At 32.7% G+C, this 20933-nt stretch overlaps 3 protein-coding genes and 1 long non-coding RNA gene across 6 annotated transcripts in view; 3 read left to right on the top strand and 1 right to left on the bottom strand.

The window, feature by feature from the left end:
• LOC108968905 overlaps nt 1-20933 on the top strand; it is a 129933-nt gene that overhangs the window by 95179 nt on the left and 13821 nt on the right. The gene's annotated exons all lie outside the window — the stretch shown is intronic.
• LOC108968904 lies at nt 2655-14819 on the bottom strand. 2 transcript variants are annotated; one of them, XM_018933249.1, is made up of 6 exons: nt 14430-14819; nt 13888-14271; nt 10840-10924; nt 3795-3898; nt 3386-3478; nt 2655-3313 (listed from the first exon to the last, which is right to left on the bottom strand). In XM_018933249.1, exons 2-6 carry the CDS (start codon nt 13937-13939, stop codon nt 3135-3137), a joined length of 513 nt encoding a protein of 170 aa, XP_018788794.1. In that variant the 5' UTR covers nt 13940-14271; nt 14430-14819; the 3' UTR covers nt 2655-3134. The 2 variants fall into 2 exon arrangements, with proteins under 2 accessions (XP_018788794.1, XP_018788795.1); XM_018933250.1 differs by having other exon boundaries at nt 14711-14803.
• Nucleotides 17054-17919, top strand: LOC108968902 (gonadal protein gdl). The gene is made up of 3 exons (XM_018933246.1): nt 17054-17223; nt 17286-17580; nt 17640-17919. The coding sequence occupies exons 1-3, from the start codon at nt 17054-17056 to the stop codon at nt 17781-17783; spliced, it is 609 nt and encodes a 202-aa protein (XP_018788791.1). The 3' UTR covers nt 17784-17919.
• Nucleotides 19625-20933, top strand: part of LOC108968900 (peptide methionine sulfoxide reductase) — a 6582-nt gene continuing 5273 nt past the window's right edge. For both annotated transcript variants that reach the window (XM_018933245.1, XM_018933244.1), the window contains exon 1: nt 19625-19825. In XM_018933245.1, coding sequence (XP_018788790.1) covers nt 19772-19825 — 54 coding nt within the window. In that variant the 5' untranslated portion in view covers nt 19625-19771. The remainder of the gene's footprint in view (nt 19826-20933) is intronic.

The raw sequence follows: 20933 nt of genomic DNA, 5'->3' as shown, positions 1-20933 counted from the left end.
TATTATTATTTCATCATATTCATAAAGCTAAAATTTATTTTATTTTCATATTTTTTACTTAGTTTTCTTTTTTATTGCTGGTTATCAACTAGTTTACTGTAAATTTATATATGTAGCTTGTCTGCTCCGTATATAATAAAACTCACGAAATATTGCAGTCATTTATAAATTCATTACTTTTACAAAAAAATAATTTTTTTTAGTTATTATACTTTACTTTATTTACATCATTTCAAATTCTCCTATAAGTGCACATGTATTTATTATTAACGCAGAGTTTTAAAGACATAGAGATATCTAAATCGTGGTCTAAATTAACTTTCATACGTCCTTTAGATGTGTTTTCGTAATTTAGCTTTTTAGCGTAATTTTGAACGTTGACTTTTGTGACTTATACATAATTATCATATCAGTTCAAAATGGTATTAATTGCTTTCTTTATTAAATATGTAATTTGTTACTTTTCTAGCGTAAATTCTCTAGGTTTACTGCGTCATTCGCTACCAACGCTTTCCCACGTAAAATGCATTCGTCATTTGATTTCTTTTTACTAATTTTCTTAAATTGTATTAATATATTTAAATAATATTTGTGTTCTTCAACTTTTCTCCACCGCCTTATTTATTGCCTACTAATATTATTGTCTGTTCAAACAAGCAAAGCTTGACAATTCAACATGTAAATTAATTAAAGAAAATTAAAAAAAAAAAAAAATTAAGGCAAGTTCATTTTAGTACTTCCGGTTTTGTTTGGTTTTTTTACGTAATTTTTTTAAATTTTTTTTGTTTTTTTTTTTGTTTTGAGTAATTTTTGGGATAATTTTTCGGTTTTCTTTTTGGGCAATTTTTAGTTAATTTTTTGGGTAGTGTGCATAAATGTATATTCATGCATATTTTGCTTTCAAAATATGGGTTCACAACTATACGTCGATTGGATGGAAAACTTTATAGCTGCGTTTTTTTAGTCTTGAAAGTTAAAATATAATTTTCTAAAACTATTTCCAGCAAAAGGTATTATACGTCGACTGGATGAATCAAAATTTGTATGCGTTTTCCAAAAACTAAACTCTGATTTTCCGAAAATACAGAATTAATTAAGCGTCAATTCAATGCACAGTTTTGCATTTTACTTAATAAACTTTTATTTTTTGAAAATTAAAAAATGATACGCCTATTGGATGAAAAATTTTAAACTTTTAACTTTTGAAAAATTTCTATTACGCCATTTTTATACAAATACTTACATAAATACACGCATATTTTTAATGCTGAGTTTCAAATATTAAAAAAAATTACTTTGTGTCCACATTTTTTAAACTACTACTACAAGAACTACTAAAGAGAATTATTTGAGTCGATAACAACCAATTGACCATAATATATAATATAATTTTTGAAAATGTTTGTTAAAATAAATGAATATTCATCCTTTCCAAGAACTTTTTTAACTTAAAAATTTATGTTAAAATTTTTTCGTATTCATCCTTTCGACGATTTTTTAACTTAAAAAATATTAGATTTTTTTTTATATTTGTATGGTTGGAGTTTATAGTTGCAGTTTCCGTGCTCTTATTTTTGATATTTTTATATAAAATACACATTACCCTCAACAATAGCTCTGTACAAATACATACATACATGCATTTTCTTTAACATTTCCTTAAAACAGTTTGTTGGCTTCATAACAACAAATTTAACATTTCCCTTGTAATACATTGGCCTTCAAAATGTCTACACAACAGCTGTCATTAACTGTAATATTGCCATAACATATTATAGCAAAAGAGTGTAGGTTAAACTTCGTATTCTACAGGATGCTTAAGCAGTGGCTAACAATTTTTGGCTGGCACTCTATATACCTACACTGTATTTCAAAGTGTCGTCGCATTAATGTCAGTCCAATAGTTTTAACAAATATACGCTATGTTTTATTTCATATTCATTTTTTTAATGGTAAAATGGGATTTCTGCTTGATTTAAAAAATGTATTTAGTGCTATACTTCTTCTCACAGTGTAAGATTTCTTTTGACTGTATAAATGTGATTTCTTCATTCTTCATTCTTCATTTCAATAGAATATAGCGGAATAAGTAGAAAAGTATATTTTCATTTTATAATATTTTGTTCATAATTGTTGGTGAATTTGCATTCGTGGTGAATTTATTTTATGGTGAAATTGCTTTCGTGCTAAATTTCTTTTGTGCTAAGTTTTCATTCGTGGTAAATTTTTATTTTTGTGGTGAATTTTTTGGTGAATTTTTTCGTGGTGAGTTTTCTTACTACTGAGTTTTTTTAATTAGGATAAAAATAAGTAAAATATAGTATTTTTTGCGTTACTTGTCTGCGTTTAGCGCATCTTTCGCATTATTAATATCATATAACTTTTTTACTGACTTTAAATTTAAATTTTGCTACAATATATAATTTTTTCGTCAGTGAAATTTCTTATATATGTATCATACGTCTCGAGTTCTTCACAGCTATTCGCTTGAGCGTAACTACAGTGCTTGATAATAAAAGTGCCTATTGAAATTAATTTTAAATTGTTTTCATATTTTCGTTAACTAATATATATTTATATATATATTATGTACATATACTATAACTATTAGGATTGTAATTTGTTGAGTTTCTAAATTATTATAACAATTTAAATATATTTATTATGCAATATTTATTACTTTAGTACTGTAACAGCTAATTAAAAAAACGAGCAAACAGAAAACGTAAAACTTAATTAAAAAGTAATTAATTTACACATACATATATGTTAGTGTCTATGTATTGCCTGCATTTCTATATGCATTTCTATTTACGTGAGTATGTATGTTAATTACACTGCACTTCGGCGCCGACGACGACCATTGTCTGACGCAGGTGATGACAGTTCACAATTGTTTATGATTTACTTAAATTGTTTGTGGTTTGTGTGTTTTATGCACAAAATTTCGTTTGCTGCCACTTTTTTGGTTGTAAATTATTTGTATTTATGTGTCTAAGCTTGTTTTCGTTTTACACAATAGCACTCGTTGTACATTTACGTCACATTCTCACCCACATACACACACACATACGAACGCCCACACTCACGCGCTCACTCACTCTCTCTCGCTAGCTTTAGTTCGTCGTCACATTTCACGTGCTCTTGACATCACAGAGGCGATCATACCACCAAGTCACCAAATCGAAGGGTTTGAAATCGCTCAACACTGGGCTCGGCGGTTCGATGCAATAGATCGATGCGGTCGGTTGCGGTGAGGTGCACACCGATGAGGCGGCCGATGACGTTGAGGTGGATGCGATGGAAGAACCCGCTATAAGTTTGCAAAAATAAAAGTGCGGTTAGGCGAATTTTTTTGTTCGAAAATTTTATATTGCGTATTTACCGGAGTTGTTGTTGGAGTCCGTAGGTTGTTGCGGATGGTCATTGCTTTCGAACGCGGAGTCGTAAGGATTATGCGCCACAATGACGTTCCACGCTGTGGATGAGAGCCGGAAATGGAAATTTGTAACAGTTAGATATTGGATTATTATTAGATACTAGGTTAATCTGGTCCTTATATTTAAAAAAAATTCAAATCTCGAATTTTCACATTTTGTGATATATTTCTCTGATCTCTACTGATCTCTACTGATCACTGATCTAAAAATAATTTGTAAAATAATACTTTCGTAAGTGTTTTTCTTCTGCTCTATTTCTCGCCGCAGCCACTTGGCAACACATGTCTCAGTAGTGCTCAAAATTCACTTATTACTATTTTAGTCTGCCTTAAGTATAATGTTTTTGACACTTACAGTCATTGATGTATTGCACGATCTCCTCATGCTGTGGTGTTAATGAGACCTCTTCTATGTGTCGACCATTCGAGGCAGATTTTTTGAAGACAGGACGTGGTGCACTGAAAAAAATAAAAGAATTAAATTATTTTTTAATAGCGCTTTAACAGAAAAATAATAATAATATGAAATAAATAAAGCAAAAAATAAATTTAATTTAAACTTACATAAAATTTATAAAAAAAATAATAATAAATAAAAAAATATAAAAAATAAATAAATCAGAAAGTATGAAAAATGAAATTTTGTATTTTCCTATTTTGAAAAGTATAAAAAAATTAAATTTTGACTTTTGCAGTTTTTTACCAAACATATTATATTATATTTCACATATATATGAAAAAAGTAAACTAACGGTTACTAATCAAACCGCAAACAACAGGTTATAGGCCCAAATTGACTATATTTGTTTATATTTTATTATGAAAGGTTGTTGGGCTATAAAAGCTGATAAACTTGTTTGCTGCTATGTCATGCCTTTGCGCTGAGTAACATTTCGTGCTAATTAATTTATGCTAAATTATTTAAATTATATTTTTGTAAATTTTTGTTTTTTAGTTTTCTTTTTCTCAAATATTTTTCTTTATTTTCATAATCTTTTCTCCAATTCGTCTTTTGTTGCCACTTCAAGCTATTTAATTGTTGTTGTAGCTGTGATTTATAAGCTAGCAATAGCTTAGTATTGGTTTTTCGCATTTTTCAACGCTTGCAGTTGAATAAATATATATGCATTTCGCTTACATTACGCTGGCGAATAATAATTTAAGGCAGTAAGTCAGTCTAGGTCTGACTCGTATTTTGCATTATTAAAATTAATATTTTTATTTCGTGTCATTTTTTTGTAGATGTTTTATTTGCAATCTATTTTAAAAATAATAAGCAAATTAGATAACAAAATCATAATCTGACATATAATATAATTTTCGAAAATAATGTTTTCCGGAAATTCGCTAACTAATGCTACTGTTGTGCAATTATTTTTGATATCAAAATGATTTAATAACATATTTGAATTTTTCCGCAAAAGTGAAAAGATATTGAATTTAATTTTATTTGATATTTTCGAAATTATGAAATTATGATTCATGTGCCTAAGTGTCACGATACACTTGTAGATTAGATCCCCTGTGCACCGCTTTCACTTTCGACTTTTTTAGTTAATTTTTGTCTTTTTTGTGTGTTCGTATCTATATAAAAAAATATTTTTTAATGCTTGTACATACATATACTATATATACAACTGTTTACGTATGTTAAATTTGCTTGAGAAAAATTTAGTGATTTATTTCACTTGAGGATTTTTGCAAATCAGACCCGCCTACAACTAAGTGAAAGTGCTATAGGTAGATAGCAAAAATTCTTGTGAGTACGTGTTAATATGAAGAATATGCTTATGTATTGAAAAATTTAAAAAAAATTCCTGCCTTTTTAATACCTTTTGTTTAAAGAAAAATTTTTTTGATACTTAACTGTATTTTAAGGGAAAAATACCAGCCGATTTTAAATATTTAAGCTACTTATACTTCAAGATAAGACTAAAAAATTGTAGCGCGGACTTTCAACACTTTATTTCATAAAAAAAAATATTTAATATATTATAGCATTATACTTCTTCTTAATTGAAAGTGAAAATCCTTAAAGTATGCTACAAATGTACATATGTATGTATGTATATACTTACATGCATATGTACAAGCATTTGTGCGTTTAAGGCCGGACATTAGTTAAAGTGTCTTAGCAACGATTTGGCGACTGTTATCAGTGCTTAAGGCAAGTATTTAAAAATTTCCATAAAAATATGTTTGATAATCCATAAAATATGGCAAAGTGATTAAGCAATATTATTAATGCCTGGGTAAGAAAACACCTATAACCTGTCAACAGTACTGAGCTTGTTCTAAAGTAAAACAAAATATTTCAAACATTATGACTTACATATTTGTATGTACATATATTGACATATGTATATATACATATATACTTAAATATAATTCTATTTCAAACTGAAATGTCATACTCGACTGACTGATCGACTAGACAGTGGAAACCCGTGAAAGTCATGCATAGATAACAGTAAATTTGTACAAATAAAGTAATGAGCTCTGCTAGTAGACACAAGGCAATCACGATAGCCCCAAAATTGACCCCTGTCATGAAGTTAGAAGCCGTTGACTGCAGCAAACAAGTGAATATGGATGAGAATATATAAGTAGAAGCAATTTATTATATGCATATGTATATGATTATTAGGGTGATCCCAAAAAATTATTAACGAATTTGATTATATAAGCATTATTATTGTGATCCCAAAACATTATTATTAACGAATTTGATTATGTATGCACTTTAGGGTGATCCCAAAAAATTATTAACGAATTTATAACAAGATAAAACGTTAGCTTCGCTTGTACCGTGCAGATATCTCGCCAAATGATCGTTTAGTTTATAGGCCGGCTATGTATATGCTATAGTGATTCAATCTGCACAACTTTTTTGGAAATTGCATTATTGATTTGCACATGCCAAATTTCCTGAACATATCTCATCACATGCAATATTTTTCCACAGAAGCACTTAATTAACGTCGTTCGGTTTGTATGACAGCTATTTGCTATAGTGGTTCGATATTGGCATTTTCGACAAGTGGAAAAACTTTTTGGGGAGAAAAGCAAGTGTGCAAAAATTCAGACCGATATCTCTAAAACTGAAAGATTAATACACCCTATTTAAGGCGTAAAAAATATACAGAGGAGCTCGTCCTGCATCGCAGATTGTTTCAGCTTATTTTTAAAAGGAATTGATAAGCAGTCAAAGCTTCTCATATGAAAAAAAACATGTTTTTCTTAAAGATGATATGACTTTTAAACTAGTTGAGATAAAATTTTTTTACATTCATTTATAAACGCTTTGAATTTCCTGCTGGGCATTCATTGATAGTATGAAAAGACATAAATTCATTTAAAAATGTGTTTGGCCATGCCTTATCGCCTCTAATATCAACCTTATCACACATAAAGAAATTTTTCATGCGGCCACGCAAGACAGGCCCCCCAACGCTGAAGACCACGTTGTCGGAATGACGCAAACACTTAAATAGAACATAGAGATACATATGCGTACACCACACTACACATGTATGCTCACTTGTAGTCAGCTATAGTAGATTTGGCTATGCGCTTGCCTTAAAATATATCCACAGTAGTGCTGTGGGTACTTAGGTATGTATTTATGTTTTTAATCAACGCGAAGGCATCACCAACGGCAGGCATGTGAGCATTATTTAAAGTGAATGAATAAATATTGACTCTTTCGCTTTGGTCATGTCCACGTGTTGCGTCTACGCAAAGGAGCACTGCCGGGCGCGCATTTTCGTTGTTGCTCCAATTTGTAGACATATCCATATACATATGTGTAAATAGATGCATATACATATGCAAATAAATATATAGTTGCTTGCCTACGATTAGTTGAGTTTGAGTTAACAATTAGCAAGTTTGGCTTCCTGCTCCAACGGCGATTGCATATTAGACATACATATACATACTTGTATGTATGAATGAGTATATAGCAATGCGCATATATGTTGTTGTAAGTGTATGCTTTGTTGTAATTATCATTCAAATTTATTTATATTACTACTTACTAATTTGTATACGATTTTTTTCATAGCATGTTAAGTGTTTGAGTATACACTTCGCTCACTTCGGTGTAAAATTGGTTCGAATTTCTCCAAAATTTGCATGTTTGCTCTTCAAATATGCACCCGGTGCAAGTTTTTAAGTGCTATCGTAAATTAGTCCATAACTCAGCAATTAGTACATAATTCAAACAGAATTTTTATAAATAGCCGGTAGGTGTATTATCTGTACCCTGGTCTATATGAATGATAATCGGAAATATTTGCATGATTGGCATAAAAAGTAGCGGAAATGAGACTGACTATAAATTTATGACTTGCTATAAATCCTGTTATGATTGTACATTATATATAAGCACAAAGTCACACTATTTATACGCCTAAATATTTCCGTATATGATCCTAGCGCAACGCAATACTATCCAAGAATTAAAGAATGATATCGGGCAGAGTTTCCTAATTGAAAAAATATTCATGATCGCTTAATATTTCCAAATGATAAACCTCTTCATCAACGCATACGTTTTTGATATTACAAAGAAAAACAACATAAAGGTTAATTATGATCAAAATAAGCCTTCAAAAAATAGCATTTAACGTAAAATACGAAAAAGTCTTCCATGAGATAGCTGTCGGAAAAAACAAATTCAATTCGCCAAATTTTAGAGAGTAGCGAATCGAAAAAATAACTGGTATAAATACAGAAGACTAAGTAAATACTAGAAAGTGATGTAATCGCTTCGATTCGCTAAATTTTAGAAAGTAGCAAATCGAACAAATAACTGGTATAAATATACGGAACTGGTATAAATGGAGACTAGTATAAATATTATATAATCGCTTCAATTCGCCAAACTTATGAGAGTACCGAATCGAACAAACAACTGGTATAAATATAGGAGACTAGTATATATGCAGAAAACTAATATAAAACTTAGAAACTATTATATAAAAGCTTCGATTCGCCAAACTTATGAGAGTAGCGAATCGAACAAACAACTGGTATAAATATAGGAGACTGGTATAAATACTAAAACTTGAAGTAAGTTGCAACAAATTTCAACGGAGAGTGTTATATACTTTATTAAACGCTCTTATAGATACTGTAGTCTACTGCTATTATTTTTCACATGTACTTATATGTTGCTTGATAAACTAGCAGAACTCAAATCTACCACGAACGATATCTGGTTAGATATTAATTATTAGTTACCCCGAAATACTCCTATTACCACCCTAGTCTAGCTGTAATCAAAGGGCTTCCGAAGCCATATACGTACATACATATATACACTGAATCAAATATTCTAGTATCCTGAATCTGGTAAGAGTTAACCAAACCCCGCATGCCTACCAGTGCAGTGCTAGTTTATATAATTAAAGATTGAAGCTTTGATATATTTGGTTTTTCAATGTCAAAAAAAAATTAAGATACCATGWAATAAAAGAATTGGAGGACTTCCTTCCCACTTCATTGATTATATTTTGACAGTGACTTATAACTCATGAAACATTTTTTATTTGTGGCAGAATAATCAATTACGTTTTTATGCAAGCAATCTTTGCACTCGCCACCCATTAACCTCACTCCACCGTGCATGAAGCCTATGACTCGAAGCGGAAGCAAACTCTCAAAATACATACATATGTATTAGTAGTACATATGTATATATAAATACCTATATATTTATACATAAATATATATTTTTGCAAATTTGGACTTTGTGATTTTATTATCACAAATTGATGATTTTGAAAGGCGTCACAAATAATTAATTGCTTTCTTTTACATTGGATTTTGAGCGGCACGAAAGGGTGATAATCAGGGATGGAAAGTTACTTGGCAAGCGCTAAAAAAGCGCAAGTTATCATATACTAGATACACACACAAACATTGATTGGGACTAATACGAACAAATGAAGCTTCTGCATGCAGACTGATTACACTACGCAACAAATCTGAGGGGAAAATTGGAGACTGATATGCCTTTCATGTGCGACTTTAGCACCCAAAATTAGCAAGAAACATTCCCTAACAACACAGTTCGAAAATGACTGTAAACCAGTGTTATGTTTGAACGCCATTGCGCTTTGGCCCACAGTCAGCTCACTAACACAACGGCATTTTGTGATACTCATTTGATTGAGGTCATGCCAATCGCTGGTCATGACAAGGCGTAACTGACCAATGCACTAAACGTCAAAATACGTAAAAGCGATAAGCGTCAAGAAAAAGGCGCAATGCCAATAAAAAGTTTCAAACAACTATGGCAATTAAAAATGGAAATTTTACAACAAGAACTTGTATAAATTGGAACATACATATCGTCACCTAAAATGCAAAATAACGTAAGATCAGTACACATTTTTTTCAAACGTTTATAGGCGAGAGAAAGACGATATAATGGAACCACTCATATTCAAACAAAATTTGAGATTTGGTTATAAAATGGTCATATCTGACAACTGAAGCTGAAAAAACTCAATTTAGATTTTTTGGGTGATACAAATACAAAAATTTGTAGAGATCTTTCTTAACATATGTATGTACATATACGGACCTGCCAAGTCAATCAGCGCTACTATTTTCATGAAAGCAGCTGTATTTACATATATAAGTGTATATATGTGTGCAAGCGATTTTGAAAAATATATTTGGAATACAAGTACGTATATACATAAGTGTATACGAAGTTCAAAATACCGAAGATCTAGCGTCGAAGATAAATACTATGTAGCAAAACAAGTCAACAGAGCGCAGCAGCAAACAAGTTCATTTCAAATTCAAATCAATGCCAAATGGACACTTGAATTTCACAACTGTTTTCAAAATAAGTCACAAATTAATATAATATATTTGAATAAATAAATATCTCAAAATGTATGTGCATTAGAGCGGGCCAATTTTTTTTTTTTTTTTAATAAAATCGCGTAGGAAGGAAATGTTCTATGTAACATTCTGAGCAACTTTGCCTGAGGGACTATGATTCTAAAGGCCGTTTCGAGACTGTGATTGTTGAGGCAAAGTTTTTTAGGAATCATAAAACTTTGTTTTTGTCAGTTTGTAAGATATCCGTGTGAAATTTAATGCGTAGGGGCATTATGATATTCTATTGATTATTTGTCGGAAATGCTCGGAAGATATTGCATATTTCCCATATAGCCGATTGTTCAGATTTTTTAAACTCAAACTTTTCGATCTTCTCAATCGACCCGCTCTAATAATATATAGAAATATAAATAAGCATATACTTGCAATATAAATACACATATATTCGTACACATTTCTTACATTTATACAATAAACATACATACATATGTATCTAAGCATGTATTTGTCAATGCTTATCAATTCTTCTTGCTCACCTTTTATTCTCCGGACTATTAAGGTCAGAGGATCTGCGGCCGCTCTCTTTGATTTCAAATAATTTCTCATAATTTTGCGGAACACCTGTGTGATAAGAAAAATAAGCAATTAATATGCACAAAAAACACGAAAGTAAAATAATGAAAACAAAAACATTTGCATAAACCGTAAATAAATTCAACAACAAGTTTTATTAACCACTTGAAGCTAAACTAGTTCCCAGCAGAGGGTGTGTGTCCATGTAGTTATATGTATGTGTATGCGTACATGCAAGTAGATTAGCCGCTGGCTTTCTTAGCGCCATACGCGCTACAACACAACACAACAAATATTTTCAAAACAAAAATCAAATTAATTGGCCGATTTAGTTGGATTGTTGTTGGTGTTGTTGACGCTTTCGCCATTGCTATTGTTTTTGTCGTTTATGCTCTTCAACTATAAAACCGGCAAACAGTAGAAATTCATAAAATGCACAAACACACGGAAACAAGTATAACAACAACACATTGCGTACCAGCCCACCAAAAGGTACTCGCATTTCACCAAAAATTGTTTCCGCTCTCCGCTATGCTTACGCTCTTTTACTCGGTTGGGTTCGGGGGTGTAGTCACTACACAGTAGTGCAAAATGTTATCTATATATGTTGGTGAGGGCGTCTTGATTTATGAGTGGACAACAGTTTTTGATCAAAGTTCAAGCATCTAAGATTTTGATTATGTAATTTTTGAGTACAATTTAGTCAACAAACAAAAATAAAGGGGTAACGTGTGCTACTGAAACTCAAAAATAAATTTTCAATTATTTTTATTGTATTCTATATATAGCATGTACAGTTATGTGCAGAAAAATAGCAGTGGTCATTTGGAAGTGCGAAAAAATGGTAGATTTTCTAGAAAAAGTACAACTTGTTTTCTAATAATACTGGTACACAGGGCTTTTGCAATATTTGCCGCATTTTCTAGCCGAGGTCAAGGTGTCTCAAGAGGAGTTATGGTCACGCACAAACCAAGCATCTCTCCAAATTGGAAGAAAATGGGCTAGCCTCGAACATGTTCTGAGACTAGATCTTGACAAAATCACTCGGAACGCTATTGATTGAAATCCAGCAAAGTTATGGGCGGACAAGCTTCAACTTAGAGAACAAATATGCACCTGCAGGCAATTCCAGAGTCAGCACGTGCGTACGTAGAAAGCCATGCAGCATTCAAGACGGCAACCTCGTATCGCATATCGACCAGAAGTGTCTTAGGAAGCTGGACAGCAGTGGAAAGTGTTGCCAGAAGCAAGAACCTTCACTTCTACTGGGTGCCAGGTCACAAAGCCATCGATTTCAATTAAGTAGTGGGCCAAGAATGGTGTACGGCTAACATCCGAAAACTTGAGGACCATATTGTCTATGCGACAATCTGAGCAGAAGCATGTTAAATATAATATAATCAAGATTCGATGAAGCGCGCTACCTGGATGCAAAACTGAAAATTCAAGTGCAAAACGATAGATCGAAAGTGCACAAAATTCCTATTGGCATTCGATAGTAGAGACTATAGATGGCAGTACTAACTGATCACTGTCCGGTGGCGACACACGCTCGCAGGATGGGGCTCACAGATCGAGAAAACTGTAATAAGTGTCTAAAGCAAGGCACCAGGGAAACAATGGAGTATCTCTTGTGCACTTATACTGCATTAGCAAGACTACGCTGTAATCATCGGTTTGGTATGATATATTAGAAGTGGTATCGATAGTGAGAGCACAGTGTCTGTTGAATTTCGCGTTAAGAATGGCTACTTCCCATGGAGCTAGTAACTGAATCGCAAAGGGACTAATCTGGTCCATGCGTGGTTCATTGGCCTACCACACTAACCTATCCTAAAAGAAACATTCTTATGGTAGCCACTTGTTGTACTGCGGAGGCATAGGATACAATATGTGTGTATATCCCAACTCGCTCTGCCATTAAAATGAACATAACTGTAGAAATGCTTCTCAACTTCTATGATCTGAAGGAGTAAGTTTAATGTATGCAACCCCTAATTTTATTAAAGATAAATATAAAAGAGAACAAGCTTAGGAACTACTATCGTCAATGCTTTGTCATAATTTGAACTTCTTTCGTGATTTTTTTTAACTATAGTTTCCAGTTTTTGTATTAACTTTCGAGCAGCACTTTGTCAAAATTAAAGATCGAAAACCCAAAACTCATATTAGTAATAAGTGTATATTAACGTCTAAGTCCGGACGAATAATACTGTCGACGAGTGATTTACGTAACGACGTAGCCATGGTATTCACTAACAAAATTATCTGAAGAGAGAATTTTTGGTAGTACTTTAAAATAGTATTCCTAAATCGTGAAATTTGGTACACTAATGGTTCACAAGCATCTTCTAACAGCCGATCTTACGTAAAATACTAAAGTTTATTACAAAAAAAAACCTTATCGCCACTAGCCACAACATGATATTATACCCCAAACTGACATTGCAAACATGTTTTCGGGGGCCTGCTTCAGCTGGCATACTAACCGCACTCAACACGCTTGCACTAGCTGGAGCTGGCCGGCGGCAAACATAATACCCATGTACTGCTCCACCCCAACACCACGAAGAAAGAGTACAGCGCTTGAAAGGGTGTTGAGGCCAGCAACTGAGGAGCCAGAATATTAGAGTATTTTCGAGAACATTATGAGTAGAAAATACAATATTCTACCACAGAATGAGCAGCAGCGAGCAATAACAAAGCACTCACATACTCAACACACGAAAAGCGCTCACTAAACATGTGCTACGACCATGGCGCGCAACCAAGTGTGCGGGGTGTGCGCTTAACGCATTTGTATGCCTCGAGATTTTTGTGTGACATAACAACTTTTCGATTCCATTTCACAAAACATTTGCAAATAGCAAACGATTATCCTTTCTATTGACATTTTCAAGGATACGAAACGACGGGAGGTGCTTGAACTGCTAACCGGAAATATGTTTTATTTTATTTTGATTTTTTGGGCGAAAAAAATTTTAACTAATAAGTTATTAGTAGCTACCTACCTCTACGTGTTTTGGCCACAATCTTGCTGGGGCCTTTGGAGACGGTCAACATCTTAGGGCGCTGCTCTGGAAAAATTTCACTTGCACTTTTACAGTTTAACTCGCGACTAGGGGGATACGCTGCAGCAACGGACAACGTAAGGGCGCGTGTTTGTTGGCGACAAATTTCCAATTTAAATACACAATGCTTCGACAATCACGTTCATAAAATTGCACTCGTAACTGCCTCGCAATTTAATGCTTTCAATTATACTTAGACCCATACATATAGACAGCTATATGCAGTGTTCAAATTCTTTGCCCTTGCCTCGTCTGGCCAGCGACCGCGCTTGTCCTTAACTGCGACCACTTTGTCCAGTAAATGCAGTATTGGCACTTACTCGCCTTTATTTATTAATAAATAAGAATAATGCTTAATTTATGGACTTTTTATCTATATTTACGCTATTTTTACAATTTATTTGTAATTTTTATTTGTTTTTCTTATTTATTTTACTTTCGTAACATGCGACATTCAATTTGGTAGAAAGAAAAAGAATTACTTTGATTTCATCAGAACTTCAAACTATTTCCAAAAATGTATAACACAATTAGTTTCCGGCAATTTAGCACTTTGTTAGCCCGCTGCTTTACATAATATGCGTGATTTTTGTTTTTTCAGCCGAAAACTCGGTTTAATGTTATGTAGCCGCTAATGTTTGGCAAAGAAAAACAATGTGCATTTCATCGACAATGGGCTGCTGATTGGAGTTATTTTATTTTATTGTATAATTCACCACTACCACGAATTGTCTGGTCGCTGTCGCTATATAATAAGTCTTACGTTGTTCGAATGTTCTTCAATTTATCTCACGAGCATATAGTATGTAGTATGTAGTATGTCACCTTAACCAATACCGTTGTTAATTTCTCAACATATGAAAATCAACTGACAGCCATGCCGGCCAAACACCCCACATTATACGCCGACACAGCGCTCCACCAGTTGAGGGTCTCAAAGTTGTGTAGGAAAATGTTTAATGCAGTTTCACATGCTGTGCTGCGCTCTCCCCACACTCACTCGCTCACATACTCACACACACACAGTGTAGCAAAAGTCAAATGCTGCTGCTCGCTCCCCACTACCCCCCGCTATACTTTAAAATTCTTAACCTAACGAAACAGCTGTTTTTGTGTTGTGTAATCAGTTATGCCGACGAGAATAGCGGCACTGATAACAAAATCACATGTTTTATATTCCCCACGATTTCGTAATGGTTGTTGTATGTGCTGTGTTAAGTAACTAAGACTCATACCTTTCTGAATCCGCTGGTGAAATGGTTACTTAAAGTAATTTGTAGCGCCATAAAATGGTCTAACACTAGTCTTGAAAAGTGAAATATATACAATATCCGACAAAATTATGTGTTACTCTATGAATATAAAGACCAAAATGATTATTTCTTTTGGATTCGGATTATCCACTGAATTGTTACCTCAGCAACATTGAGTTGAAGGCACTGCTGAATAAATCGGGCTAAAAACAGACTTCAACTTTCTGATTATTTTAGTCTCTCTCGTGAGCAGTGGTTACCTTTGTTGCCTGATCTTGGCCAATTCTCTGTTCCACGATTTTTCTTGTGATTTTTGATCACTTTTTGGATTGTAGTCTTGCTCTTAGAATTCTATACCTGACCAGAGTTGCCGAAGAATCCGTCTGTCTTTTGTATTTGTTTGAGACACTTCTGTGTAAACATTAACCGAGAGATAAATTGAGCAGAGTGCGTTTTTTATATTACAAAGCTTTTTTAGCTCAGGTAGTTCTGAAGGTTTCTAAACTACCTCCATATACATATATGGCCTTCAGAACAAAATACTACCGTTTGATTCGCGGTAAGCTTTTGACACTTTTACCTGAAAACAAGGATCAAGATAGCCTTGGCCCAAATTTCGGCGCCAAAAGTACTCATTTGCAGCAGCTATTGTTCGAAACCTGTTGTCTTTGAAAAGGGCTAACCTTGAAAACTATTTTCGACCTAGTTTATTTACAATATTCGTCGACTGCTGCAATATATTCTTGGCATAATATGACTGGTATGAAAATATATAGCATAAGAGGGAGTGGATTAAAACTAGAGAATATTATAATTTTTTTAGTTATGGCATAATAAATTACTACAAAAAAAAACATTCTAAGAAATTTTTATATAATAGTGTGCTGTAAAAATGAAACTAGCTCAAGATTAAGGTCAAAAATCAAAACCTTATTTTACAAAAAATCCTATATAAGGCACTGCAAAGTATGTCACTGTGTGTAATAGTCAGCCAACAACTACACCGTGAGGTATATGCACATATCGAAGTATATTAAAGTTCAGTTCAACTGCTTGTGTATGTGTTGCTGCTGTTATTGTACAGTTATTATATGCATATAAAATATTAAATAAAAAATTTATATAACTAAAACTTATTTAATTATGAGTGCAATGGAACGTAGTGCTCCAACAAAACAGTTAACAAACTATTTTATGTGTTTGAAAATAAGTAAAACCTCGGCATCCTCAAGTGATCACAGCAACAGTTGTGGCTATATACAGCAGCCAGAGCAAAGGCCGAGGGAAATAGAAAATAGTAACGACACTAGTGATCCGCGCAATCCCACAAAAGTGACAACACCACGTGGAACCCAATCCCTGCCTACGGAGTTGCTAAAGAAAAGGAAACATTTCCAGAGTAGAGTGCAGCCTTATGCCTTGCCTACTCATGTGAAAGCGCGAAAGAGTTTAAAATTTTAAAATTATATCTAGGAGATCGCGACCAATAATGCAATGTTGAATAATAATGAAAAATAAATTTTAAATTCAGTGCGAATTAAAAATCAATATAAAAAACTTTACATTTGATTTAACGTTAGAAATTTGATTAGATAAAAATGTTTACTGTTATTGCTGTGTTAAATCCTGTTATACATTTTCTCACATGAAACTTCTCTCTCTCACACTGTACACTGCATTGTGAATTGGCTTTAACCGCTCTATTGTGATTTACCTTTTCTACTCTGCAAAAGAAGAAGTGTGTAAACAAAATTTATCACGAAATTATCACCGGTTAATTATATTTGCCCTGAATAACGAAATTATAAATAAAACCTAAAAAAGTTACAAAAACTTCCATTTTATAATACAATATGGAGACGGAGCTCCCTTCAACGAGTGCTAGCGCTCTGGCGGCTTGTAATACAGTAGCCAGCAGCAGCGCTGAAGTCCCAGACTTCACAGAACTTACGCCGGAGTTGCTGCAGCGTAMATTATACTTTCTGGTGGATCAGCTAAAGCAAATGCACGCACAGCTGCCAGAGTAAGTGCAAGATACAAGATAACTGCAACTTAAGTGACTCTTAATCCAAAATTACTCCTTAGAAATTACCAAATACGTATATCATATGAGCTGCTTACCGAGCTAGCCAACTCACTGCTGAATGATACAATCTTTGAAATTGTCAAAGGACTGATGGAAATACAAAATGTGACAGAGAAGCATTTGCTAACGCTACGCAAACAGGTTGAGACAGATTTTGAGCTGGAAATGCAAGAGTGGCGTAGTAAAATTACCGATCCGGAGGAATTAAGTCACATAGAGCAGCTTATGCAAGTGAAACATAGCAAAAAAATGCGTGAAACTGATATGAAATTAGTTGCATTGCTAGATCAGAAGGTAGTGTGTGATTATATAGTGAAATGACACAAGTTCTTCATATGCTTGTAATTTTGTAGGTGCGTGATCAGCAGAGCACTTTACATAAAGCTGGGGTGGCTGGCTTTTATGTCACCGATAATGCAAAAGAAATCAAAATACAAATGTTTTTGCTGGATTTCATTATTCGCTTGAGCAGGATCAAATTTGAACCAAATAAATAACAGGAGGAGTAAACGTGGCTTTCACGTTACTTCAGCAAATTAGTGAATTAATATTTATTTTATGTTGTAAACTGCTAACAGCTGCCTCTTGTTAATTAATAAGAAATCAATAAGAAAGCAGTTGATTTGCCCAAAAGTTGTTATTTTTTGTTATTTGTCGGGAAAATAAATAAACCACTCACTCCTCATACCACAAAAAATCATTTGAGCAAAGTAAATAGAACGAAGTACAGCTGATATCCAAAATAATAAAAATTAAAAACAAAACCAAACAAAAATTTATGAAAAGATAAAGAAATGTTTAGCAATTTCATACATGCAGTTTATTTTTCATTAGTAACAATTTCCCCATAAAAGTTTAACCTTTGAAATAATAACAATTATGTCTTCTAAAATAGAATCAGATTGCATTTTATTTTGATTTGTTTTATTGACTTCTCCGCCATAAAGTTCATATAAAGAAACAAAAAAATTAATAGCAGACTTTGCATAACGAATATTAGCTTAGAAATAGATAAAAGAAGCAAATCCTCAACAAATGATAATTACAGCTTTACTTTACTTATGGTTGAGGCTTTTTGGTATAACGATGAATAATATGTTGTTAAATTTATATTTAGGAAAGATTGTTCGCTAATTTCCATCCAACGGAAAGTCCAGGAAACGATCTGTTTCCTATTAAAGATACTGGTGTTATTTTTTTTATTTTTAGGGGGCCTTCTGCATACACGACAAAAGTTCGGTACCTCGTTATCTGCATACAGACCCTATGTTGCCAACAACTTTTTTTTGTCCATTTTAATATCTGGTCTGTACTCCTACAACCTTACTTTCAAGCATGTGACAAAGACTCCATGGAGAATCGTACGCGAAAACAGAAATTCGCTTTGGTTCTTAGTTTTGGGTTTTTATGTCGAAACAGAGAAACGAAAATATGGAGGACAACTCATTTAATTCATAGTATGTCTCTTCAGGCCTGAAGAAAGCAAGGATTGTTAAATTTTTTCTAGGCGCTGTGATGTTGATTGTGTGAAAAGTCCAAAGCTACTAGGATCCTCCCTCTCACTATTTGGGCGCAAGTTGATAGTCCTTGAGATGATATGAATCTGGGAATGGGAAAATGGGATATATTATCATTAGATAATATACTTTAGTAAAATCTTCACTTCGTATAAAATAGCGGTACTTCCACTCATTATAACATCATCATAACATTCCCGTAATAGCTCATTCCGGAACCGAGACAATTATCAATTGCATTCCATATCGCACTATAAGATTAAAATTCCTGCCGTCTCAATCTTCCTGTTTAAACGACCCTTCAAAGTACTCCTTGACCGGATATCCGGATTGTTGTTGTTGCTTCCGAGTTGACAATCTTTGGTAGGATAAAAATCCTGGTCCGTTCCGGTTACTTAGATCCCCAACTGTCATGAGAACAGTTAAGAGGTTGTTAGAACATCTCTCGTAGTCTTCAAAATCCGACAAACAGTAACGTTTCAAAGGTAATAAAGTTGAGCTACCAGGTGAAAAATATCTCTCACTCACACTGCTTACAAAAGTATTTCTTTATGTGTGCGAGTGATCACTAACATCTACGCACATAGCTAGTGAAATTTCTCACTGGCAGTGAAAACAGCTGCGCTTCCGTAGTACTCATATCACTGACTGCTCAATCGGAAAAACGTCTCACAGCACATTCTCAAGAATTAATGTAATACTCTTTGCCCGAGTTTGTTGTTGTTTTATGATATTTAATTTGAAAAAATATCAGCACCAAACAAAGTGGTGACAACATAACGCCGAGTGATCATATAAATAAAGCGACGGACAAATATGCTTTTCAATAGTTGTTGAACTAGAGTGGAGTAAAGTCAGTCAAGTACTGCGCGCTTAGCAAATTTACGAGCAAAATACACAAATTTCTAGTTCAAAATCAAGTATCTTAATTACAAACAGCCTTTTTACACAAAACAAATTAATTTAAAATGTCTTTGGAAATCTTAAACGCTGACTACACTTTGCCCGACCTCAAGGATGTGGTAAGTAATTGTGAAGGGGTGTTTAAAAATGTGTCTACGATTTGGAAGTTTTGCTATGTGACAAGTTTTTCTCTTGTGTGTTTTTTGATTAAACCGGTTATTTAGTTGTGCAACCCTAATCGATTTTTTTATGCAAATAGTGCCGAAATTTTGAATAATTAATTTTTTTTTTTTTAAGAAAATATTTGGTTTTTTGTGACAAAGCGTGTGAATATTGTTGTTTTGTAGTTTTAAACTATTTTTTGGTAAATTTTAAGCTCATACATGATCTAAAGTATATTTCTTTCTGTGAAAATTGTAAACTTACATTTTTTGTTCTGAATAAAAGGCTTTAAACACAGTTTGCAAATTTTTTTCTTGAATTGAAAACTCAAAAAAGTTAAAAATATGTTAATAAAATTACATTTTTTCTATTAAAAGGCCTTAAAAATAATAAAGATAATTTTTTTTGTATTGAAAATATAAAAGAGTGAAAAAATTTTCAACAATTTTTTTTTTGTTTTTTTAATTTTAATATATTTAGGATCTCTTTAAGTATAAAAAAAAAACTAAATTCCATGTAAACAGAATGAGTGAATGTTATGACGGATTATGGTTGTATGACATTAAATAAATTTAAAAAAAATAAAATAAATAAAATGACTAAAATGAAAATAAATAATAATTATGTACATACGTTAGAAACATACTTACATAAATATATTTCAAAAAAAAAAAAAATTCTTACATTCCACAAAGAACAAAAAAATGCAAATTTTTCCTTAACATCATTTTTTATAATCGTAAATTTATTTCAAACGTTAACTCAAGCTTAAAAGCACGTATTTTGAATACTTAATTAATGTTTTTTAATTTGGTTGTTTGCAATTTAAAATTATCAATTCAAATACGTACTTGTTTAGACTCCTTTTTTAGCGCGGAAAGAAAATCGAACGAGAAAAAATGTAAGATAAAATTTCAAAATATAATAATTCAAATATACATTTGTACATATGTGCAGTACTAAAAATCTTAAAATATTACAATAATTATAATGTAATAAAAAAAGCAATGAAAAATTTTAACACGATAAAAAAAATATAAAAAATATTCATTCATATATAAATTC

This window comes from Bactrocera latifrons, unplaced genomic scaffold, assembly GCF_001853355.1.
Source record: "Bactrocera latifrons isolate USDA-ARS-PBARC rearing strain unplaced genomic scaffold, ASM185335v1 scaffold_231, whole genome shotgun sequence".
Classification (NCBI taxonomy): domain Eukaryota; kingdom Metazoa; phylum Arthropoda; class Insecta; order Diptera; family Tephritidae; genus Bactrocera; species Bactrocera latifrons.
The sequence above is the reverse complement of the archived record's forward strand: the minus strand, read 5'-3'. Positions and strand labels throughout refer to the sequence as shown.

Bases quoted from the DNA above. Each gene is read 5' to 3' on its own strand.
- LOC108968904 (XM_018933249.1), bottom strand. From the start codon at position 13,939: ATGTTGACCGTCTCCAAAGGCCCCAGCAAGATTGTGGCCAAAACACGT. The intron at 3,899-10,839 runs GTGAGCAAGAAG...TATTTTTTTCAG, and splicing joins AATAGTCCGGAGAATAAAAG to TGCACCACGTCCTGTCTTCA. The intron at 3,479-3,794 runs GTAAGTGTCAAA...TCTCATCCACAG, and splicing joins CGTGCAATACATCAATGACT to CGTGGAACGTCATTGTGGCG.